Here is a 24,600-nt window from a genome sequence, read left to right as displayed (position 1 = left end):
ATCTTGATATTTCTGAAAGGCATTTTCTTTCTTTATGAAGAAATCATTTGACTATTGGTGATGAGTACTTTTGGTTGTGTATGTAAAAAGCCAATTTGTTAAAACAAGTATATAATGTACATATGTCTACTTGTTTTTTTTAAAGTTGAAATTTATGTTGTTTCAGATATATTCAGTGTTCAAATAAATTGTTTTTCCTTATTTAAAATTTTTTTTCTAAAATGATTTTTAGGATGACAATCTAATGGATGTCCTGCAGCTGCTTGTTGCATTAATGTCAGAACATCCTAACTCTATGATACCAGCTTTTGACCAAAGGAATGGGTTACGGTAAGAGTTTAATATATCAAGATTTTGAATATGTTTAATTTCAGAGATTAGTTGGGAGATGATAGAGTTTTTGATATGAAAAGTGTTACTGGAACTTAGAAAATGAGTTAAGATAAAAGACCTTGTTGTTTCATGTGTTGTTTTTTTTTTAAGAAATTTTTTATTGTGGAGGCACTGTTAGTGTTCAATTTTAGGGGAGAGATTAGTCAATTCATTCCACTGTTTTTTATAATTAGTGCTATTATACAGCTATTATAAATTAAGATCAAATTGCTTAACAGTATTATCTTTAGGTTTAGAACAGTGGTATTCAATTGTGATCCAAGAGAAGATCTCTGTCATCCACTTATAATAATACTTCCTCCACCCTCAATCCCAAATCCTCATTTTATTAGTCTACTTGGGCTGCCATAACAAAATAATTATAGACCAGATGGCTTAAACAACAATTCTGGAGATTGGAAGTCCCAGATCAAGATGAGGGCAGGATTGGTGTCTAGTGAGTGCCTTTGGATTGCAGATAGTCACTTTCTCACTATTCACATAACCTCTTCTTTATGTGTGCCCAGAATGAAAGAGAGGGAGCTTTATGGTCTCTTTATAAGGACACTGATCCTGAATGAATTAAGTCAGCCCACCTGAAAGCAACACTGCTCCCTATAAACTTTAGAATGGTTTGTTTATATCCACAAAATAACTTACTGGGGTTTTGATTGGAATTACATTGAATCTATAGGCCAGTTTGGAAGAACTGAGATCTTGAGAATATTGAGTTTTCTTATCCATGAACATGGGTGTTTTCCTTTCATTTATTTAGTTCCTTGGTTTTGTTTAACAGTTTTGTAGTTTTCCTCATTAAGATCTTGTACCTATTTGGTTGATATAGCTCTATGTCTTTTATGTTTTGGTTGCTAATATAAATGGTTTTGTGCTTTAATTTCATATTACATTTGTTCACTGTTTGTCGGTATATAGGAAAGCAGGTGACTGTAATATGTTAACTTTGTATTCTGTAACCCTGCTATAATCGCTTTTTAGTTCCAGGTTATTTTTTGATTACTACTTTTTGATTTTCTTCATAGACGATATGTCTTCTGTGAACAAAGACAGTGTTATATATTTCTTCACATTCTGTATACCACTTTTTCCTTTTCTTGCCGTACTGCATTAGCAAGAACTCTAGTATTATGTCAACAAGGAGTGGTGAGGGCGGACATTCATGTCTTGTACCTGATAGTGGAAAAGTTTCAGGTTTCTCCCTTTAAGTATAATGTTAGCTATAGGGTATTTTTTGTAGATAGTTTTTATTAAGTTGCGAAAGTTCCCCTTTGTTTCTAGTTTAGAGTTTTTAACATGAATGGGTGTTGGATTTTGTCAAATGCTTTTTCTACATCTACTGATATGATCAGTAATTTTTTTTATCTGCTTATGTGATGCAATACATTAATTGATTTTTGAATGTTGAGCTAACCTGCATACCTGAGATAAGTCTCACTTGTACACGGTATATAATTCTTTTAATACTTTGTTTGGATTTGAATATTATTTTGAGGATATTTTTTAAATCTTTGTTGAGAGATACTGGTCTGTAGTTTTCCTGTAGTGTCTTTTTCTTGTAATGGTCCTTCAAAAAAAGGATTAGGAAGTATTTCTTCTGTTTCTAGTCTTTGAAGGACATTGTAGAGAATTGGTTTAATTTCTTCCTCAAACATTTGGTAGAGTTCATATTCACCAGTGAACACATCTGGCTTGGTTCTTTCCATTTGGGATCATTATTAATTATTCAGTATCTTTAGCCAATATAAGCCTATTCAGATCACCTAATTTTTCTTTTGTAGGTTTATGCAGATTGCATCTTTCACAGAATTGGTCTCTTTCATTTGGTTGGAGAATTTGTGGGTATAGAGTTTCAGAGTATTGTATTTTATCATCCTTTATATGTCCATGGCATCTGTAGTGATAGCTCTCTTTTATTTCTGGTATTAATGAATTGTGTCCTCTCTCTTTTATTCCTAGGGTGGCTTGAAGCTTATTGATTTTATTTTCAAAGAACCAGCTTTTGGTTTTGTTAATATTCTCTATTGATTATTGTTTTTAACTGGGTTGACTTATATTGTATTATTTATTATTTATTCTACTTACTTTGGATCAATTTTAGCCACTTTTTCTTTTCGCCTAGGGTGGATTATTGATTTTAGTGTTTTCTTCTTTTTTAATAAGTGCTTTCAGTACTAGAAAATTTCCTGTAAGAACAGCTTTTGCTGCATAGATTTTTATGTAATATTTTCATTTTTATTTATTTGAAAATAGTTTTAATTTTTCTTGAGATTTCTTCTTTAACCTACATGTTACTTAGAAATGTGTTGTTTACTCTCCAAGTATTTTGGAATTTTGTGACTGTTTTTTCTTTTTTTAAGAAAATGCTTATTTTATTGATTTTAGAGAGAGGAAGGGAGAGTGAGAGAGACAGGAACATCAGTCTGTTCCTGTATGGGCCCTGACTGGGGATTGAACTAGCAACCTCTGCGCTTTGGGATGATGCTCTAACCAACTGAGCTATCTGGCCAAGGCACAACTGTCTTTCTGTTGTTGATTTCTGGTTTAATTCCATTGTGGTCTGAGAGCAAACATTATATGATTTCTTTTTTTTTAATTAAGTGAGAAATGGGGAGACAGAGAGGCAGACTCCCACATGTCTCCTGACAGGGATCCACCCAACAAGCTCCCTATGGGATGATGCTCTGCCCATCTGGGACTGTTACTCTGTTGCTTGGCAACCAAACTCTTTTTAGTGCCTGAGGCAAGCCCTTGGTGCCATCCTCAGCCTTGCTCGAATGAGCCATTGCTGGAGGAGGGGGAGAGGGGGAGGGGGGAGAGAGAGAGAGAAGCGAGAGAAGCGAGAGGGAGCAGGGTGGGGAAGCAGATGGGCGCTTCTCCTGTGTGCCCTGACCTGGAATCAAACCCGGGACTTCCACACGCTGGACCGACGCTTTACCACTGAGCCTGTCCAGGGCTACACACATTATATGATTTTTAACCTTGACGTTTGTTTAGGTGTGTTCAGTGGCCCTGAATGTGGTCTACTTGGTGAATGTTCCATGTGAGCTTGAGAAAAATGTGTATTCAGCTGTGGTTGGATGGAGTAGTCTGTAGATAGCAGTTACAACCAACTGATTGATGGTATTGTTGAATTTACCTATGTCCTTACTGATTTTTTGCTGCCTGCTGGGGTCTGTTCACTTTTGAGTAAGGGATGCGAAAGTCTCTATGATAGTGAATTAAACTATTTATCCTCACATACTTTTATACTTTATTGTTAGGCACACACATATTAAAAACTATCATTTCTTTGCAAATTGCCACTTTTATCATTATGTAATTCCCTTCTTTATCCCTGATAATTTTGCTTAATTTGAAATCCACTCTGAAATTAATATAGCTACTTTGCTTCCGATTAGCGTTAGCAATGGTATATTTTTCTTTATTCACTGACTTCTAATCTATATGTGTGTTTATATTTAAAGTGGGTTTTCTAAAGATAACATATAGTTGATCAACATTCTAAAATGTTCATGTATGTTAAATTTACCCACATCTTATTTGAAATTAGATTTATAATCATATGACTATGAAAAAATTTACATGCGTGCATGTATGTATATTTTAAATCTTTACTTTTGAATAGTGTACTCAGTAATTTGTTCTTAATTTTAATTCAGCGTCATCTATAAACTTTTGGCATCAACAAATGAAGGAATCAGAGTGCAAGCTCTCAAGGCAATGGGCTACTTTTTGAAGCAACTGGCCCCAAAGTGAGTATGCATGACATATGTAGTGCACTGTAGAACTATTACTTATGTATTTTACAATAGGTAGTCTCTCTTTCCTTTATTTTTATTTATAAAATGCTATATAAATTTAATCTCATTTTTATACTTTAAAAATAAAGTGGGAGTAGGAATATATTTTTTGTCACATACGAAAATTAACTTTTCCATTTATTTTTGTTTATTATTGGAACACATTTTGTATAAACTGAATTCTGAGTACGATGACTTCATTCACATGACTTGATCATCATTCGCTTTATCTGCACTATGAAACTGCCATATTAACCTGGATGTTTGTCACATTATGTGTTCTGCTATAAGCATAATTAAAAACTAGAGCTTAAATTTCTTTTCTTAGCTGAATTAGACATTCATATCTTTCTTACTGATTTTTGTACCAGGATTGCTTTATTATGAAAATTAACAATTTTGGTGGTAGATAAGTGTTGGTGAACTGTGGTTTTTATGTTGAATCCCTGACTGTAAATAAGGTTTTATTCTCACACAGTCACAATACTTTATTTGCTGGTCATCTATTGGCAGTTTTCGTGTTGTAACAGCAGTGTCAGAGTTGTTGCTACAGAGACCATATGGCTCACAAAACTAGAATATTTACAATCCAGCCATTTGGGGGAAAATTTTGACAAACTCAGGTATAGAAATTAAAATTTGTAATATTTCAGTTTCTAAATTTTTGCTTGGAACTTTAGTTTTGGTATTGTTATCTTCATGGTAATCATTGACTTAATTTCTTTTGTCTTTTCTCTGGTTTGTTTTTGTACCTAACTCCTTACTGAGTTTTGGATTATCAACCGTAGTAGAGCTTAGCTCAGTACTGACAGAGTAGCAACTAGTTAACAAATAACTACTCTGAAGATTTTGGTGGAGACTGTTGCTGTGTGTGGCATAGCCAGTCTTATAGTCTTTTTAACTTTAGCTGTGCTTTCGTTTTTGTATTTCTCTCCTTGAAGATTTTGTGACTTCATGAGTTCTAGGTTGAAGAAAATCAGGAGAGTTACTGAGTTGGGATTTGTTGGTTATGTGAAAAACATTTTTGTGTCTCTGTCAGCGTTCATGCCAAGTGGGTAATAAGGCTGTGCATTTGACTCTTTCTTTGTCACCACAGAAGGAAAGCTGAAGTCATGCTTGGACATGGATTGTTTTCTTTGTTAGCCGAGAGACTCATGCTTCAGACCAATTTAATCACAATGACCACGTATAATGTCCTATTTGAGGTAGGAATGTCGACAGAATTTAATTTTACTAGTTTCTCTGTTTAAAAAAATATTTACTCATTTTAGAGAGAGATATGGACAGACAGAAACATCAATTCTTTACCTTATGTGTCCCAACAGGGAACCAAAGCGCAACCCTGATGTATCGGGGTGATGCTGTAATCAACCGAGCCACCCGGCCAGGGCTGTTTTACTAGTTTCTTATAAAAATACCTGTATAATTGAGTTGGCAGTGTTTAAGTGAAATAACATCACTTAGGTTTGATGTACACTTTTCAAATTAGTTATATAAACGAGAGGTGGTTGCATATATGAATAAATCTATTAATATGTGAATTATTAAGCATCCAGTCTTCTTTTTAAGTATTTCCTTCATTGTATTGACTAGTTGATGTCTCATTTTATGATTAAGTAAAACTAGAGTTCCAGTGTTGAAATCATTGAATATAGTGCAGAAGATATTTACCATGATAATGTTGGATTGTATAATTAGTGTTGATTAGTGTTATACTTAAACATCACTAATGGTGATGGTAATACAGTGATTATGATAATGTCATTTATTGTTTTATTTTTGTAGATTCTTATAGAACAGATTTGTACTCAAGTCATACATAAACAGCATCCAGATCCTGATTCTTCAGTAAAGATACAAAATCCTCGTATGTATTTAATATGCTTTAAATGTTTGTTTTTCTTTATTGAAATGGTAGGTAAGTTTCCGATGTTCACCCTAATGTTTTGGTGGATGTATATATTGTGAAATATTTGTCACAATAAGGTTAGCTACCATATCCTTCACTTCATAGTTATAATTTTTTGTATGGTATAAACTTTTAAGCTCTACACTATTAGCAACTTTCACATATATAGTACAATATTGTTTACTGTTGTTACAGTATTGTTTTTACATCTTCAGAAGTTAGTCATCTTGTAACTGGTCGTTTTCACCCTTTGAGTGAGCACCTTCACCCCTTTCTCCCAGTCTCTCCTTTTTTTATACTTTTAGGCCATGAAAAACCTAAAGTTGATATTGTTGAAAATACATTGGAGAATATTTCATTACAGGGTGTGATATAATAATAGTTTTATTTATGTTTGATGCTGAATTTAACTTCAAATTGACCTTCAGTTATGTGGAAATGTTTATGTAGATATTTTGAAGGATTATATGCATCAGATCTTGGTTTAATGCATGTGCAGATGTTCAGTAAAATTTTGATTGCACTATTCAGTGATGTCAGGCTAAATTACATGAACCATGGAGATAGCTTTCATCTTAAATCACTGTCAATTTAAGAATACCAAATTTGAAATTGAAAACTACCTACTTTATTGTTTATGAACTTAGTCTGCTTAACAGTTTTTTCTTTTGATATTTAGAATTCTTAAGTACTTGTACAAAGTGTATATTTTTCCTCTTGCTTTTCAAGATTATTGACATCAAAATAACTGGCTTGTAGAGTTTTGAAATTTAATTACTTTTTGTATTGTGAGTTGTATTTATGTTTGTGGTACTCAATTTCAGAACTAGTTTTAAAACCACATGTTTCTGAAGTTTAATTTTTCTTAGCCTTCAGGGAGAAAATCTTGGAAATAATATATATATATTTTATGTGGTTAAGAGAAAGATGATTTACTGAAGTAAGAATTTTAAAATATATTATCTGTATAATATACTATCTCTGAAAAGATAGGCAATATACTATGGTGTTTAAAAACGTAAGTTGCCTGGCTTCCAATCTTGTCTACATGTCTTGATAGTTTTGTGATTTTGGGTAAATTACTTAATTTCCATGTGCCTTGGTTTTCTTAGCTCTAAAAGGGGGATAATAATATATCGTATATAGCTATCACTGTGTAAGGACTAAATGTGTTGATACCTGTTTGTTCTAAAAGTAGTGCCTCATAATAGTATATCCCACAAATAAGTGCCTGTCTTCATCATCTTCATCATTGTCTTGATTATCAATGTCATTGTAATCTTTGTTCTGTAGAGAAATTTGGGGTCTTAATTAAAAGAATTAAATTGTTCCCCAAATTTCATCGATTATGTAATAAAGTATCTTCATATTTGCTGTTTTGAGCTTACTGCTTCAGAACCACCAGAAACCTTGGCAAAGGCTGGCTTAGAATTTCTAAATTTTTAATTGGGTAAAAATTTGATATATATATTTAATTTTTCAAAGTTCTGTATTTAAGGATATATTTTAAAGTATAAATTTTATTCTTTAAAATTCTCAAAAGAATTTTCTCAAAATGAAATATAAGAAATTTAGACATCATTGTCACCCCAATAAAGTCAATAAAAATTTAAAAGGGTTACCTACAAACAAGCATCATATTTAAGACCGTTATAGTAGTAATTATATTTGTTCACAGTATTGATGAGTTTTAATTTTCTTTGGGCTTCTTTTTTTTTTTGGTATCTCACTGTACTTTTAAAGTGGAAAAAAGAGGCCCTGGCCGGTTGGCTTAGTGGTAGAGCGTCGGCCTGGCGTGCGGGAGTCCCGGGTTCGATCCCCGGCCAGGGCACACAGGAGAAGCGCCCATCTGCTTCTTCACCCCTCCCCCTCTCCTTCCTCTCTCTCTCTCTCTTCCCCTCCCGCAACCAAGGCTCCATTGGAGCAAAGATGGCCCAGGCGCTGAGGATGGCTTCTGTGGCCTCTGCCTCAGGCGCTAGAATGGCTCTGGTTGCAACGGAGCTACGCCCCCAGATGGGCGGAGCATCGCCCCCTGGTGGGCGTGCCGGGTGGATCCTGGTCGGGCGCATGCGGGAGTCTTTCTGACTGCCTCCCCATTTCCAACTTCAGAAAAATACAAAAAAAAAAATATAAAAAAATAAAGTGGAAAAAAGATCCCGGCATCTTTTAAAATTCATGATGGTAATGAAAAGTGTATATGCATACCATAAATTTTTTTTTTTTTTTTTTGCATTTTTCTGAAGCTGGAAACAGGGAGAGACAGACAGACTCCCACATGCGCCCGACCGGGATCCACCCGGCACGCCCACCATGGGGCGATGCTCTGCCCACCAGGGGGCGATGCTCTGCCCATCCTGGGCATCGCCATGTTGCGACCAGAGCCACTCTAGCGCCTGAGGCAGAGGCCACAGAGCCATCCCCAGCGCCCGGGCCATCTTTGCTCCAATGGAGCCTTGGCTGCGGGAGGGGAAGAGAGAGACAGAGAGGAAGGCGCGGTGGAGGGGTGGAGAAGCAAATGGGCGCTTCTCCTGTGTGCCCTGGCTGGAATCGAACCCGGGTCCTCCGCACGCTAGGCCGACGCTCTACCGCTGAGCCAACCGGCCAGGGCCATAAATATTTTTGAAGTTGAGAATTTATTCTCTTTTTGTGAGATTTATGATTATAGTTGTTTTTAAAGATGAACTTTAATTAGCAAAGATTATGGAGAATTAATTGTTAGTGGTTTTTCTATTTAATTTGTTCATAATATAACTTGATTTATTATAACTTATAACTTTTAAAATTCAACTTTACTTTTACACATCCTATTAGTGAAATTAAAAAAAAAAAGTTCTTGTTTATGGATTTTTGCTAATGAATGGATTGTCATTCTTTCTGGCAGATGATTTTTTTTTATAACACGAAGGAGGATGTTTTTAATTGACATTTATATCAGGGAAAGGAGACAAATTGCATATATTGATGATCTTCCATGATGAAATTTTTGTAGTGTTCTGGATTTTTACCAATTTACGGATTGTCTTACAGAGATACTAAAAGTAATTGCCACCCTACTTCGAAATTCTCCGCAGTGCCCAGAGAGCATGGAGGTTCGCAGAGCCTTTCTTTCTGACATGATTAAACTTTTTAATAACAGTAGAGAAAACAGAAGGTGAGCATATAAGAAAGTATTTATTTGCATTATTCAGGTCCAGCTTTGAATAAGCCCATTTGTTCTAAGAAAATTTGCCTTAAAAAATACTGTGAAGTGAATTTTCCATATGCTTTTGTCATTAAGGGTATATAAGTAACCTACCATATAATGAAATTGAGTTTTCAGTATCACATTCTTTAATTGTTTTGAATACATAGATAAAGGTGGATGTTTTGTTGTATTTGGTTATGAAATTTTACTTTTTAGAATTCTTTTCAGATGATTTAAGTAATCTAGTATCCTCTTAAAATTTTCAGGAGCTTGCTACAGTGCTCTGTGTGGCAAGAGTGGATGCTTTCTCTCTGCTACTTTAATCCTAAGAATTCTGAGGAGCAAAAGATAACAGAAATGGTATATGCCATATTCAGAATCCTACTGTACCATGCAGTCAAATATGAGTGGGGTGGCTGGCGTGTGTGGGTAGACACCTTATCAATTACGCACTCAAAGGTAAGCTTTTTCATGAAAGTGTTTTAGCATTTTAAATGTTTATAATTTTGAGTTTTCATTTAAAAACATTTTACGTATTTAAAATCAAGGGTGAAAAAGGCAGATTATTTTATATAAGTGAAATGAACAATTAAAACAGAATAACTGCAAAGAAATATAAAGTATTACAAATTTCTTCAGAAACAAGTTTTTTTTCCAAATGTCAGTATTTTATGTGCTTAACTTAAAACCTCATGAAACAGCATATTTTCGAGTAGCTGATTTCAGGTATGGTCCTCTGAATTTTATAGTGATCTGAAGCTTTTGAACACAAGGTGGCGTAGTATATTCAAAGATGAGAAGTTATTTCAGTATGTAAAGTGGTTGAATAAAACTAAGCTGATGTTTGCCCTATGGTCATGTTTCAGCCAGTTAAAAATTTGGTTTGGAAGAATCTACTAATCTGTTTTTTATTTCTTTTTAAGCTTAAGCCATTGTAAGTTATTTATGTATAACCTTTTCTTGGTTTTCTTTTGTATTTTGACTGATGATTTGCAGTTTCTAAACATCTAAGACCTGTTAATTTAGTTTTTGTTACCTTTTCCTTTTCCTTTCATTTCTCTTTCTTTCCTTCTTTTAAGTGGGCTTTTAATTGTGGCTTTGTGAATGTCAATTTTTTTTACTATGAAGTGAGGATGTCTTAAAAGCTATTTCTCAGTTATGTCACAAGTTTTTTTTTATTTATGTTTAATTTAAAAAAAAAATTTATTGAATTTATTGGGGTGATATTGGTTAACAAAGTTATATACAGTCCAGGTGTACAGTTCTGTAACACACCATCTGTATATTGCATTGTGCGTTCACTCCCCCAAGTCAAGTCTCCTTCCATCACCATCTATCCCCCCATACTCACTTTTACCTCCCCTCCCCCCTTTTCCCCTCTTATAATCCTCATACTGTAGTCTATGTCTGTGAACTTTTTTTTGTTTGCGTAAAATTTTTAATGAAATATTCTGGACATACATAAAGGTGTAAGGAATAATAGACCTGCCGCTGTTTATGAAGTTGGCTTCCCCATCCCAGTTGGGTTGTCTGCCATTCTTATCCCCCCTTCTTCCCCACTAACCCGAATTTGGTGTTTTTATTATTTCTATTTCTTACAAATACATTTTTAATAACACACACACACACACATACACATATATATTAAAAAATTCTGAACAATAAAGAATACTGTTTTTTGTTTATACTTAATATATTAAAGCATTTTTCTGCAGCTTACTGTTTTTACTTATTGTTTGAGATTCATTCATATTGACCCATGTAGGTGTGTTAATCTTCTTATTTGTATTGTATTCCATTTTATGACTTTACTCATTCCCCAGTTGATGAGCATTTTTGATATATTTTGTATATATTCAGAAGTTTCTCTCTTTATATATTCCTGGAAATGTAATTGCTGACTTTTAAGATGCAGATGTTGAACATTATAAGAAAATGATATTTTTTTCCAAAGTGGTATAACAGTTTACATTCTCACCAGCAATAAGTTATCATTGGTCCATTTTATCTCAAGATTTGGTATGGCTGGAGTTTTAAAATCTGCAAATTGGATGAATTTTAAATGCTATACTAATATAATACTAATTTTCAATTTCTTGCTGTTTTGTGGTAGGTCTTTATATATTCTTGGTCTTAATCATTTACTAGATATATAGTTTACAGATGTCTTCTGCCAATTTGTGGCTTATCCATTTCTGGAGGTTTATGTCATTTGTCTTCTGAGGAAATTTTATGTTTCAAATAATGTAGTAAAATTTATTTCTTTATGGTTTATGTTTTTGTATTTTATTTAATAACTTTCTGTACTCAGAAGGAATATAAATATATAATTATAAATTGAGTAGAAGGAACAAAAATGATAAATTGGTTTAAGTATTTTATTTTATTGACTATTATAGTTATTACTCTGGAGTATTTTGCCACTGTATTGGAATACATTGTCAGTTCTTAAATGTTTGTTTTTTAGGTATTTGAGTAACTTTTAGTTACTTAAGCATCTTCTGAATGAGAGGAAAGTGCATTACTCTAATATGGTGTTACAGAGATATCTTAGAGTAGGAGATATTACCCTACAAATTTATGTTTGAGAACAATTCAGTGCTAAATAAGAAACAAATGTGATTTTAGAGAATCATATATAGTGCCTATGTTTTAGCTACCATAGTTTTGAACCGATCTGTTTAGTTAAGTTAGGGTTCAGCCTAACATCCCTGACCTGTTTCTGAAAATAAAGTTTAATTGAAACACAGCCACTTCCATTTATTCGTATATATTGTGTGACTGCTTTCGTGTTACAAATGTTGAGTATTTGACTAGAAACCGTATAGGCCGTAGGCCTGAAATATTCACTGTTCCGTACTTTACAGAAACTGCCACCTCTTGTCTAACTTCCTTGGCTTGTGCTGATGCGCAGCTGTTCTGGTTTCTGTTGTAGTGGGCTGCAGCAGTCTGGACTGATTTTCTGCTAGAACTGTTTTCCGTTTATAAACAGTCGTGAGAAAAATGGGCTGAGTGTGGGCCTCATATACATTTGGATTGGATTTCAGATATATCTGGGGGAATTCTAGCTTGGGGAAGTGCCAGTATAAATTAGATTTTTTAGATTTTCTAAATAGTGTCTGTTAAGTCAGTACTTTCGTGTACACTGTAGTTTGTTCAGGGCCTTAGGAAGGATATAACCTTGAGAGCAGCAATCCTTAATGTCCTGCCTGAGGACATGGGAGCCTAGGAGACCTTTTCAGGGAGTGAGTGAAGTCCTCCTTTTATAACTGCAGATCTGTTTGAGGGTAGATTTTTAAAAATATTTTAATCTAAATAATATAACCCATTAGATTGAATGTAAAAGTAGATATTAGAATGCAACAATCTTCTATTAAGCCATAATTTAAAGACATGCAAAAAATGTGAATTAATAACACTTTTCATTATTATTTTACTTTTAAAAATTGTCATTTTTACAAAAAAATTTAACATAATGGGTTTATTAATAAATTATTTGTAAATTTCTTAATCTCTATTATGATAATTAGTGATAGATATACCCCATATAAATAAAAAGTGTTTGTGGGGCCTCTGGGGCTGTTTAAAAGTGTGAAGTATCCTAAGATCAAAAAGTTTGAGAACTGCTTAAGTCACAGGGTGTTTAGGGCTAATGGCCTAGTCTCTTAGAATTTCCTATCTGAAAAATTAAGGATCGGACTAGGAGATATCCTAGGTGCTTTTGAGCAGTTACGACTAAACGTTTTTACATAGTTACCAGTTTATTTGTGTAGGTAATGAGGAGAACATGGGCTTTGAAGACAGGATAGTTCTGGGTTTAAATTCTGATTTATAGTAAGTTTTAGTTTTGTAAACTCAGGCAAGCTTCTCACCTTTTCTTAACAATGAGTGTCTAATCTAGAAATGGGAAATGTGGATCTATGTGTGTGTCTATGTATAGTCGGGATTGAGAGTTAATGAGTGAAATCATGGAAAATAGAATTAAATGCTCAATGACTATTTTCCATTATTACAGCTCTGTCTTTTCTCTTGTTTTCCTTACTGCCAGCATGCCAGCTCTGGCACATGTCATTCATGTGTGATGTAAATACAATTTAGAAAGACTCAATTACATCCAAAATAATTTGTGTAGCATATGTGCTATGAAGCAGTGATTTTCAACCTTTTTCATCTCAGGACACACATAAGCTAATCGCTAAAATTCTGTGGCATGCCAAAAGATATATTTTTTTGCTGATCTGCAAAAAAAAATGTATAGTTTTGATTTAGTCTCACTGGACAGCTATGGTTGTGTTGGCTGTTGTCATTTTTTATTAGCCAATCTAAGGGAAAAGAGGTCAGTGCCCTGACTAAATAGATATTGCATTCTTTTTTTTTTGAGAGGCAGGGGGCAGAGACAGATTTCCATTTGTACCCTGACTGGGTCCACCTGGCAAGCCCCCTACAGCCCATCTGGGGTGTTGCTCCATTGCTCAGCAGCTGAGCTTTTCTTAGTGCCTGAGGCAGAGGCCAGTTTGCTCCAATTGAGCCATGGTTGTGGGAGGAGGAGGAGGAAAAGGAGGAGGAGGAGGAGGAGAGAGAGAGAGAGAGAGAGAGAGAGAGAGAAGGGGAGGGGGAGGGGTGGAGAAGCAGACGGTCGCTTTTCCTGTGTGCCCTTACCTGGGACATCCACACGCCTGGCCGTCGCTCTACCACTGAGCCAACAAGCCAGGGCCAGATATTGCATGTTTTAAAACTTCTTATGACACTGATAAAAATAGCTGCTCTGAAGTGTTATTTATAAAAGAAGAATTGTGACTACCCAACTTAAGAACAAGCTGTGTGGTTGTCTTATCCAACCGCACCCCTATTCACTTTAAATCTAATCACTGCTTTGAATTTTGTATGTATCATTTCCTTTAAAAAGCTAAAAAATAGCCTAATCTGCAGTGGCGCAGTGGATGAAGCGTCGACCTGGAACACTGAGGTTGCCGGTTCGAAGCCCTGGGTTTGCCTGGTCAAGGCACATATGGGAGTTGATGCTTCTTGCTCCTCCCCCAGTTCTCTCTTTCTCTCTCTCTCTCTCCTCACTAAAATAAAAAAAAAATTTTAAAATTTTAAAAAAGCTAAAAACTATATTTCTAAATATTATCTACTGTTGTCTGTTACATTTTATGAAAATGATGTCATACTATGTGGGCTTATCTCTGACTTAGTCTTTTTCTTTCAAGCATTTAAATTTTTTTTTTTATTATTACATATAGCTTTGGTTCATTTGTTTTCAATGTTATGAATAGCTCAGGTGCTCAAAGGCAAAAGTTTTTAATACAGTTATCATTTTCAAATTTTTTATAACTGTGGCTCACAGAAATTTATTGTGACCAGGTATGCATATACACACACCTGAAACAGGAGTTTCATGAGACAGTATTTACCCTTATTAAACCTTAGTATGTAGTGATGCACTCTTACTTTTTTATTCTTTTTCATTTAAAATTGCTGCTGATACCCCAGTAAGAGATTCTATGACCTGCCACCTGAATTACCTCAGTTTGGAAAAAGCACTGCTCTAAAATATATAAGTAGTAGTAGAATTACTGGGTTCTAAGTAATGTTTCTTTTTCTAATCCTTGATGCTATTAGAGTTCTTATTTTTACAAGATTTTGTCTTTTTTCTACTTTTAAGTTTTTCTTAATGATTTCTAACTCTTCATTCATGTGTAGATCACTTATAATAGTCAGTATCCTTAGCTTTTATTTTCCTCTAGATTTATTAAGCTAAAAATACATATACGGCCTGACCAGGCGGTGGTGCAGTGGATAGAGCGTCGGACTGGGATGCGGAAGACCCAGGTTTGAGACCCGGAGGTCGCCAGCTTGAGCGCGGGCTCATCTGGTTTGAGCAAAAGCTCACCAGCTTGGACCCAAGGTCGCTGGCTCTAGCAAGGGGTTTCTCAGTTTGCTGAAGGCCCGCGGTCAAGGCACATAGGAGAAAGCAATCAATGAACAACTAAGGTGTTTCCTCGAAAAACTGATGATTGATGCCTCTCATCTCTCTCCGTTCCTGTCTGTCTGTCCCTATCTATCCCTCTCTCTGACTCACTCTCTGTCTCTGTTAAAAATAAAAATAAATAAATAAATAAAACTGTCTTAAAAAAAGAACATACAGAATTTAAAAATACATATATGTGCTATTATCTCCATAAACTTTTTTTTTTAAATAATTTTATTTTTTTAATGGGGCGACATCAATAAATCAGGATACATATATTCAAAGATAACATGTCCAGGTTATCTTGTCATTCAATTATGTTGCATACCCATCACCCAAAGTCAGATTGTCCTCTGTCACCTTCTATCTAGTTTTCTTTATGCCCCCCCCATAACCACCACACTCTTATCAATGTCTCTTAGTCTCACTTTTATGTCCCACTATGTCCCACCTATGTATGGAATAATGCACATAAACATTTTGTTTTAATCTTAGGAAAGTAAGATTTCTTTGGTTTTTGTTTTTGTTTTACAAGTAAGATTTGTTTGCAGAATAATTTCCTACCTAGTCTTTCACTATTCCCTTTGCAGAAAGGTATTTCCCATGCCACCTCCCATTGTTTCACTTGACCAGAATCTCCACTCGGGCTCTGCTGGTCCTAGTCTTTCTAATATGTGTCCTGCTTTGTTAAATCTTTATTTTTGTTTATTCATGGCATGCATGGTGTGCTTCTCTGTACCTACCCAAATCCTTTATGTTTTTCAAGACTGTGCTAGTTAAATCACTTCTGTGGGACAGTTTGTGCTCTTGGGCCATGTCATTTTGTGTAAATTCACAGCACTTGCTTTTCTTTTGCTCTCTAAGTGTCTCTCGCCCTCCTTCTCCCTTCTCATTTCCCTATCCCAGTGCCCTCCTTGCCCCTCTTCCTTCCGCTCTCTCCTCTCACTTCCTCACTCACTCTCTCCCTTTCTCCCTCTCTCCCTCTCTACTCCAACAAGCTGTGGACTCTTAATTTATTTCTAGTCACTGTGTCTAGGTCTTACTCCAGTTGCCCATTTCTTCTGTCCACCTCTGCCTTTTCTGTCCTCTTTCTTTTTTGCTTCTACTTCTTCCGTTCTTCCTATCTTCCTTTTGAGTACCTTCTAATTACTATGAAAGGTAGATGAGTCAGGAACAGCTCTTATTTTAGAAGAAGTTACTTTCTAATATGGGAGATAACGTATATTTAAAAACAGCTAAAGAACAAGGCAGGAAAGAATAAGTGTGTAGTGTGCATGAAGAAGAGCAGCCATGAGTAACATGGCAAATGGAGGCTAGCATTTCATCAGGTACGAATCTGTAATCTCTCAGGTCCTATCCTTAGAGGGTTGGTTAAAAGTGATTTCTTCTGTTGACTGTTAATTGTAAGCTGTCATTAGCAGGGATGAAGGGCTTTCTACTTCTCCATGTCTCCTCGAGAGCTGTGTGTAGTGCCGAGTACTTAGAGCAGTTGCACATTAAATGTTTGTTGGAGGGAGGAGAAGAAGAACTACACTGTCACTGGGCCTGTTTTGTTCAGCTGTCCTGTGGCGCCATGCCATCTCTTGTGTGCCGTAGTGTCTCAGTCCTCTCTTACCAGTGATTCATGAAAGAGCTGCAGCAGGCGCCTTTCAAGTTCCTGTGCCACCATCACACGCTGGATGGTTTGGGGACCACCTCATCATTTAAAATGCAGCCATTTTAAATCTCAGAGTAATTTAAGAGTATATATTATTGTGAACCCCACATTAGAATCTTAATCTGAATTTCATGGGGTGATCTCAGAAACCTGTATTTTAAAAAAAGCCCTTCTGATGCACTCTAGAGTCTAGATTGTGAGCACTGCCCTAGTGTCAGGGAATTCTTTTTATAAAATTCTTTGCTTCCCTCCTCCAAATACTAAGCTGTTAATATAATATGATACACTCTTTAGAAGTATGGGGAATAGAAAGATACTATATAAATATGGATCCCAGTTAAGATCTCATAATTGTTTTTCTTAATTAGGTAATCCTTTTTTCGTAGTCCTGGTAGCATGTGTTCTGGCACAGGAGAAATACAAAGTAATGTTTTTATGTATTATTTGAAAATTCTTCCCAATTCTATTTTTATTTATTTATTTTCTTTTTAAAGATTTTATTTATTGATTTTTAGAGGAGGGAACAGGAGGCATCAACTCGTAGTAGTTGCTTCTTGTATGTTTCTTGACCAGGCAAGCCCAGAGTTTTGAACCGGCAACCTCAGTGTTCTAGGTCAATGCTTTATTCACTGCGCTCCCACAGGCTGGGCTGAAATTAGTTTTTTTAGATTCACAACAAACCCAAAGTAGGCTTTATGTTTTGTGTGATATCTATTTAGTTTTGATTAATCAGTTTATATTTTTACTTACTCTGTGACATAGGGATTTACACAGATCTTAAAACCTTTGCAAAGAAAATATGTAGTTTCTTTATGGAGAAGTCTCTTTTCCCTAAATTGGGCCAAGAACCAGCCTTTGATTCAAGTTTTAGGATTATAATTACAAAGTGGAATAAATGCTTTTTAAACGAACTGGGTTAATTTTATATGTGCTCCTATCACTTTTTACTGTTAAAAGTATACTTTAAAATATAAATGCTAAAGCTTTACTTAACTCTATGAGGGAGGGGAAGAAAAATTAAGTTTATTTTTAAAGTTTTCATCTTTAATTTTAATGTTTAATAAATGCCTCTTCTATTTCTTTGCATGAATTTCCTTTATTGACTAAAGGTGTTTCTGTTTCATAAGGTTTATATAAAGGAATATATTTAAATATTGCTATGTAAATATTTTTGGAATTTTAGTGTCTTGACATCTATTTTTAAAATAGAATGGATGACGTATACTGTAAGGCTCCTCAGATTAAAACTTAATGACATTTAGGATGCAGCTGAAGTGATTCAATAATTAGGTGAACAGTTTGTAGCATGCTATTAAAATTCTGAAATTATGGAATCAAGTTTTTTCCTCTGATAATATTTATTTTAAAGCTTTATAAATATTTCATGCATGTGATCCTGAAATGCTTATTTTTTTCTTTTTGTAGCTGTTTAAAATCTTAATAACTTAAAGTTATATCATGGTTCTTGATAAAGAACTGGTGTGTAAAAAACTAATGTTGCAGAATTGGATAGCTTTTGCAGAGTTACACCAGGATACGTTCAGCTGCTATAAAAAGCCAAAGAAACTCAATTGCAATTTTATTGTCCAGTTTGATAGATTTCCTGTCACCTTTGTAGCAGGCAAGCTGTTTGTCACTGTATTCCTCACCTCCAACAGCTGAACTAGGTTTTATAAGCAGTAATGGGCTCTTCTGGTATAACTGCACTATATTGGTTACTTTGGTCACAGGGTTTTAGATGTGTACCTGTTAACAGTAGTCTTTTAATATTATTTTCTGGTGTATTCTTTAGGTTTTCAGTATTTACATATCTTTTACTTTTTTTAACATTTCAAATGAAATACTGTGTTTAGTAATTAAATATTACTGTTTTCGCTTGATCTACTAACATGCTTCTACTCTTCAATTAAAATTTAAATGAAATCATTTAATATATTCTTAATTGAGAACTGTCCAAAATATTTTTTATAAACAAGTAAAACAAAAAGCTTAAGATGTTGTATCTTGTCTAGACTTATATTACCATAAAGTTAGAATGGATCTTTGACTTAAAATAATTAACAAGTAAAAGTTACTCACAATTGCGTTAAAAATACAATATGACTTATATTTTCCCCCATATGATCAGTTTTGGTAAGGTATTTAATTATTCTGGGTTATTTGAAATATCTTAAGATTTTACTTACTGTTAACAACATGATGAAATGGCTTAAACTTAAATGTCAGTCATTATATCAGAAGAAAATAGAGTTTAGTTTGAATAAAAAGCAGGTGGAATTTAGTTTTGTTAGACTTTTCTAAGTGGTTTTTGGAAAGTATATTTTTTTATCAGAAGCTATAAATTGGTATATTTAAATATGCATGTGTTTGTAGATCTGTGCGTATGGTGGCTATATAATAAAATTAAAAGTGTATTTTTCAAATAAATTTCAGGAGTTATACAAATTTTCACATTTCATGAATTTTCACTATTTTATACTTAATTGCTACAGTATTATTTGGCTTTACTGTTTTTAACTAAATAGATTTATTATATTACTTTTTACTTAAAAAAATAATATGTGCTCATTGTCGGAAGTTTGGAACCTAGTACAAATTTATGCACGCAGAAACAAGAATCACCTGTTTTCCACTCATCTGTATATGACTTAATATTGACATTTTGATGTAAAACTTTTTTAGTTTTCTGGTATATGCATAAATATATATATATAAATATTTTCTTACAATAACTCTGATCATAATTATGGTATTTTACAATAGTTTCACTTAATGATAACTTCTTATATGAATTTTATTTTTTATTTTTGTGTTTTTTAATAAAGATTTATTTAGAACAACAGGCTGCAGCTGGATTTAGTGTAAGCGGCTGTAGTTTGTGGACCCCTGTACTAGGAACTACTAGAAAAATATGTTTGCCTGTGATGCTATGTTTAGGTAGTCGTCATGCTGTATTGTAAAAACCTATGAACACAGACAGTTCTGGATTTAACTTCCTGTGGAAGAGCTTGGACACACTATTAAATTTCTCTGACTCTTTAATTCATTCATCAGAATATGTAAATGACAGAGAGTGATGGATGCACAGTGCTTACTCAGGACTAGGAAGACAGCGGGATTGGTCAAATAGTTACTTATTCCTTTCCTCATTCCCTTATTTTTTCTTAGCTTAGTTTCCAAGGTGTCAAGGAAGGATTTTGATATTTTTGTTACTGTTGATATGCGTGACCACATGGCTGTAGAAATTGCTGCACCAATATGTTGTTACCAGTGGTGTGCACTGGTTTCCTCCAAAGCTCTTACTAGCATTGGGTAATTTAGATTTTTTTAAATTCATTAACTTTTATTTAAATATAGTTGGTACACAATATTATATTAGTTTCAGTTGTATAATATAGTGATTCAGCATTCATGTACCTTACAATGCATTTATCACACTAATTCTGATAAACATATATTGCTGTGTAACTTACCACAGTAGTATTATGACTATATTCCCGTTCACATTTTTTACTCCACCACGTGTCACCCCCCCCCCCCCCACAACCATTTGTTTAATCTCTGTTTCTGTGAGTCTGTTTTGTTTGTTGTTATTGGTTCCTTACCTGAACTTGTGGAGTGATGAAACAGTGTGGCGCTGTGTGGATCGTGGATATTAGTGATAATTCAGATTTGTGTGTACATGTACAGAAGTATTCTGGAAAGATATAGAGAGAGTGATAAAGGATTGCCTGGTTGTTGCAGGGATTCTGCAGGTGAGGACAGCGGTGGGAAGGAGACTTCTGAGCTCGATACTGTTCATGTTTGAATCATGTGAACTGCAGGGGAGATAAAACTTTTCCTTGACCCACTTTGGGCCCCTGGGCCCCTGGGTAAGCCTGAAAATTCAACTGACAGAGAGAGATTAACAGGAGAAAAGCATATACATTTATTTAATACAAGTTTTACATGACATGTGATCCTTCATGAAGAAATGAGGACCTGAAAAAATGGCTAAGCCTGAGCATTTTTATACGCAGGTTGATAGAGTGGGGGAAAACAGTTTATTGAAGTGTTTTTAGGACAAGGGCTATGAGCTAAAGCTAGTACATTGGGGAAATGGTGCAAGAGCTGGTGGGTTCCTCTTGGCACTGCTCTGTCTTCTGAGTGAGGATGCCTCTTTCCTCCGGGTGCATGAGTGGCTTTGGGAAGAAGGGGAAGTCAGAGACCTTCCATTCCTGCTGTGTCTGTGATCTACGGGGGTGGGGTGGGGGGGTGGGGGGGGGGTGGAGAGGTCAGAGTCCTTCCTGTACCTGCTGTTCTCAGTTTCCTTGTCTTAACATATTCACTATACCAACATGCTGTAGTTTGAGGTACTGTCTTCTGAACTTCATCAACATCCTATTTATCCAAAAAATGTGAAGTTTATTTCATGATGAATGTGTATGCTTATTATGTATATGACTTGTGTTTATCATGGGATTCTTTCCCTTTGTTATTGAACTTATTATTTTCATAACTAATTCTCTTAGGTAGTTTTCTTAGGATAGCACAGGCATTATTTTTGATACTTCTCTAGTCAGGTTGTATTAGGGTAGCATTTAAGAGGTTAGGTTCGAACCAGAGTATTTAGATTTGTAACCAAGGTGCTTTGTATAATAGACCAGGACATTTCTATAAACATACAAATGTTTATCACTTGATCTTAACTGTCATATCTGTTATTTTATACCATCAATATTGCAAGGTATTTGAGCAGAGTCTTTGTAAAAGATATGTTATGAGGTGGTAACCATTTTCAGCAGTGCTTATGGATAATACACTATATGGGAAAATTCAGCTGTTATTAATGATATGTCTTATTTATCAACTGTGCAAAGGTTGGTAACCTAAGAATTAGAAGTTAGCATGTCATACTCAGCTTGTATTTCCATTGGAAAATAAAATGCAATAAAAAAAAAGTGAAATTGAATAAAAAAGTAAGTCTGTTTCTAAACACTGCCTAACATTTAAAAGTCTAAATTTTTAGGGGTTAAAAAATTAACTATATCATTAAAATGTTAATTTCTTGGTGTATTGTATTCACCTTTTATCTCCTAATTAGTAAATTTGAGTGCTAATTAAGTTGAAACTAATGGCAAAACTAATGTAGTTATTAGCTCATGAGTATCTTTAAATAGTTTATAGAAGTGCCTTCCAAACATTACAAACAGCTATAGATTAGCTATCAAATGATTGTGAAGATTAATGACTAGTCTTTTAGCTGGGTAATTTAGAACAATATTCGGTAATTAATTTAGAATTATCAGTCACAAATATCATTAGGAAAACAGTATCAAAAAGATAACAGCATTGATAATTGCTCATTTGTCATTTCACTCATAGACTATTGGAGTACATTGTAGGGAAATTTAAAAATCAGTTTCAGAATTTTAAAAGCATTTTTAATATTCATATTTACAGAAGAATCACATTGCTTTGCTTTAGAAACACAAAGCACTGTGTAGGACTGTTCTGACTACAAATGGAGAGGCAGTTAGAGTTTTTTATTTACATGTATTGGTTTTTATCAAAAAGAAAAATAGTTTTTGACCTCTTAGAGTCAAGTACCTAGGCTTTTAAACTCCCACAGAGACAGGAGACGGGGTACAACCATCCTCTATGTTCATGTTTTAAAGCAGGGGTCCCCAAACTTTTTACACGGGGGACCAGTTCACTGTCCCTCAGACCGTTGGAGGGCCGGACTATAAAAAAAACTATGAACAAATCCCTATGCACACTGCACATATCTTATTTTAAAGTAAAAAAACAAAATGAGAACAAATACAATATTTAAAATAAAGAACAAGTAAATTTAAGTCAATACACTGACCAGTATTTCATTGGGAACTATGCTCCTCTCACTGACCACCAATGAAAGAGGTGCCCCTTCCGGAGTGGTGGGGGCTGGATAAATGACTTCAGGGGGCTGCATGCGGCCTGCAGGCCGTAGTTTGGGGACTCCTGTTTTAAAGGGATGGTTCCACGACCTGGAAATGCTGAGGTCGCTGGTTTGAAACCCTGGGCTTGTCTGGTCAAGGCACATATGGGAGTTGATGTTTCCAGCTCCTCCTCCCTTCTCTCTCTCTGTCTCTCTCTCCTTTCTAAAAATGAATAAATAAAATAAAAATATAGAATCTTTAAAAAAATAAAATAAAGAGATGGTTCCAGAGCCCCCACTAAAGGCATTCCTGTAATGCAGACCTAGCAGGAGGTTTATTGATACATTTTTAAAATAAAAATATTAAAAAGCTTTAATTTGAATAAAGTAAAAGCAATTGATTATTGAACGAAACTCATTCTTTTTTTTTTTTTTTTTTTTTGCATTTTTTCTGAAGCTAGAAACGGGGAGAGACAGTCAGACAGACTCCCGCATGCGCCCGACCGGGATCCACCCGGCACGCCCACCAGGGGGCGACGCTCTGCCCACCAGGGGGCGATGCTCTGCCCCTCCGGGGTGTCGCTCTGCCATGACCAGAGCCAGTCCAGCGCCTGGGGCAGAGGCCAAGGAGCCATCCCCAGCGCCCGGGCCATCCTTGCTCCAATGGAGCCTCTGCTGCGGGAGGGGAAGAGAGAGACAGAGAGGAAGGAGGGGGAGGGAGGGGTGGAGAAGCAGATGGGCGGTTCTCCTGTGTGCCCTGGCCAGGAATCGAACCCGGGACCTCTGCATGCCAGGCCGACGCTCTACCACTGAGCCAACCGGCCAGGGCCCGAAACTCATTCTTAAACGATGGCTATTGTAGAAATAAATGGTCTGATTTCAAAATCATGTTAGGCTGATAGTTATGTAACTTGTGTTCCTTAGATGTTAATTGGGTAGAGTAGTCTTGGTTGTAGGTCCTTGCTTTTTATCAGTTTGAATATTTCATGCCAGTCCCACTGGCCTGCAAAGTTTCTGTTGCAAAATCATCTGACAGCCTTAGGAGAGCTCCCTTCTAGGTAACTTACTGTCTTTCTCTTGCTGTTTTTAAGTTTCTCTCTTTGTCTTTAACCTTTGCCATTTTAACTGTGATGTGACTTGGTGTGAGCCTCTTTGCATTTATCTTGTTTGGGACTCTGTGCTTCCTAGACTACTCTGTCTTTTTCCTTCACCAGGATAGGGAAGTTTTCAGCCATTATATCTTTAAACAGCTTTTCTACCCCTGCTCTCCTCTTCTCTGATACCCCTATGATGCAGATATTGTTATGCTTGATGTTGTCCCAGCGGTTCCTTAGACTTCCCTCATTTTTTAAAAAATTCATTTGTTGTTGTTGTTGCTCTTCTTGGCTGTTTCTGTTAACTTGTCCTTGGAATTGCTGATTTACCACTCTGTTTTATCTAACCTGCTTTTGATTCCTTCTAGTGTATTTTTCTTTTCAAATACTGAATTCTTCATTTCTGACAGGTTCTTTTTATGGTTTTTATGTCATTTTTAATGCTTTCTGACCCTTTAAGTTCTTCATGAGATCATTCATTTTCTCCTAAGGTCCTTTTAAAAAAACTTTATTTATTAAATTTTTTAGAGAGGGAGAGAGAGAGGAAGGGGGGAAGGGAGACTGGTTTGTTTTCCACTCATACAGGGATTCGTTATTTGTTTCTTATATGTGTCCTGACCAGGAATCGAACCTGCCACCTTGGCATATCAGGACAGCATTCTAACCAACTGAGCTTCCAAGCCTTCCCTAAGGTTC

The 24,600-nt window shown here is 35.3% G+C and overlaps 1 protein-coding gene across 6 annotated transcripts in view; it reads left to right on the top strand.

Moving 5' to 3' along the window:
• Positions 1 to 24,600, top strand: part of LRBA (LPS responsive beige-like anchor protein) — a 629,646-nt gene that overhangs the window by 102,350 nt on the left and 502,696 nt on the right. For all 6 annotated transcript variants that reach the window (XM_066386366.1, XM_066386375.1, XM_066386349.1 and 3 more), the window contains exons 17-22: positions 233 to 330; positions 4,050 to 4,142; positions 5,287 to 5,395; positions 5,976 to 6,057; positions 9,127 to 9,250; positions 9,550 to 9,742. In XM_066386366.1, the coding sequence (XP_066242463.1) occupies positions 233 to 330; positions 4,050 to 4,142; positions 5,287 to 5,395; positions 5,976 to 6,057; positions 9,127 to 9,250; positions 9,550 to 9,742 (699 nt within the window). The remainder of the gene's footprint in view (positions 1 to 232; positions 331 to 4,049; positions 4,143 to 5,286; positions 5,396 to 5,975; positions 6,058 to 9,126; positions 9,251 to 9,549; positions 9,743 to 24,600) is intronic.

Source organism: Saccopteryx leptura, chromosome 1 (genome assembly GCF_036850995.1).
Source record: "Saccopteryx leptura isolate mSacLep1 chromosome 1, mSacLep1_pri_phased_curated, whole genome shotgun sequence".
Classification (NCBI taxonomy): Eukaryota; Metazoa; Chordata; class Mammalia; order Chiroptera; family Emballonuridae; genus Saccopteryx; species Saccopteryx leptura.
This window is presented reverse-complemented; position numbering and strand designations above follow the sequence as displayed.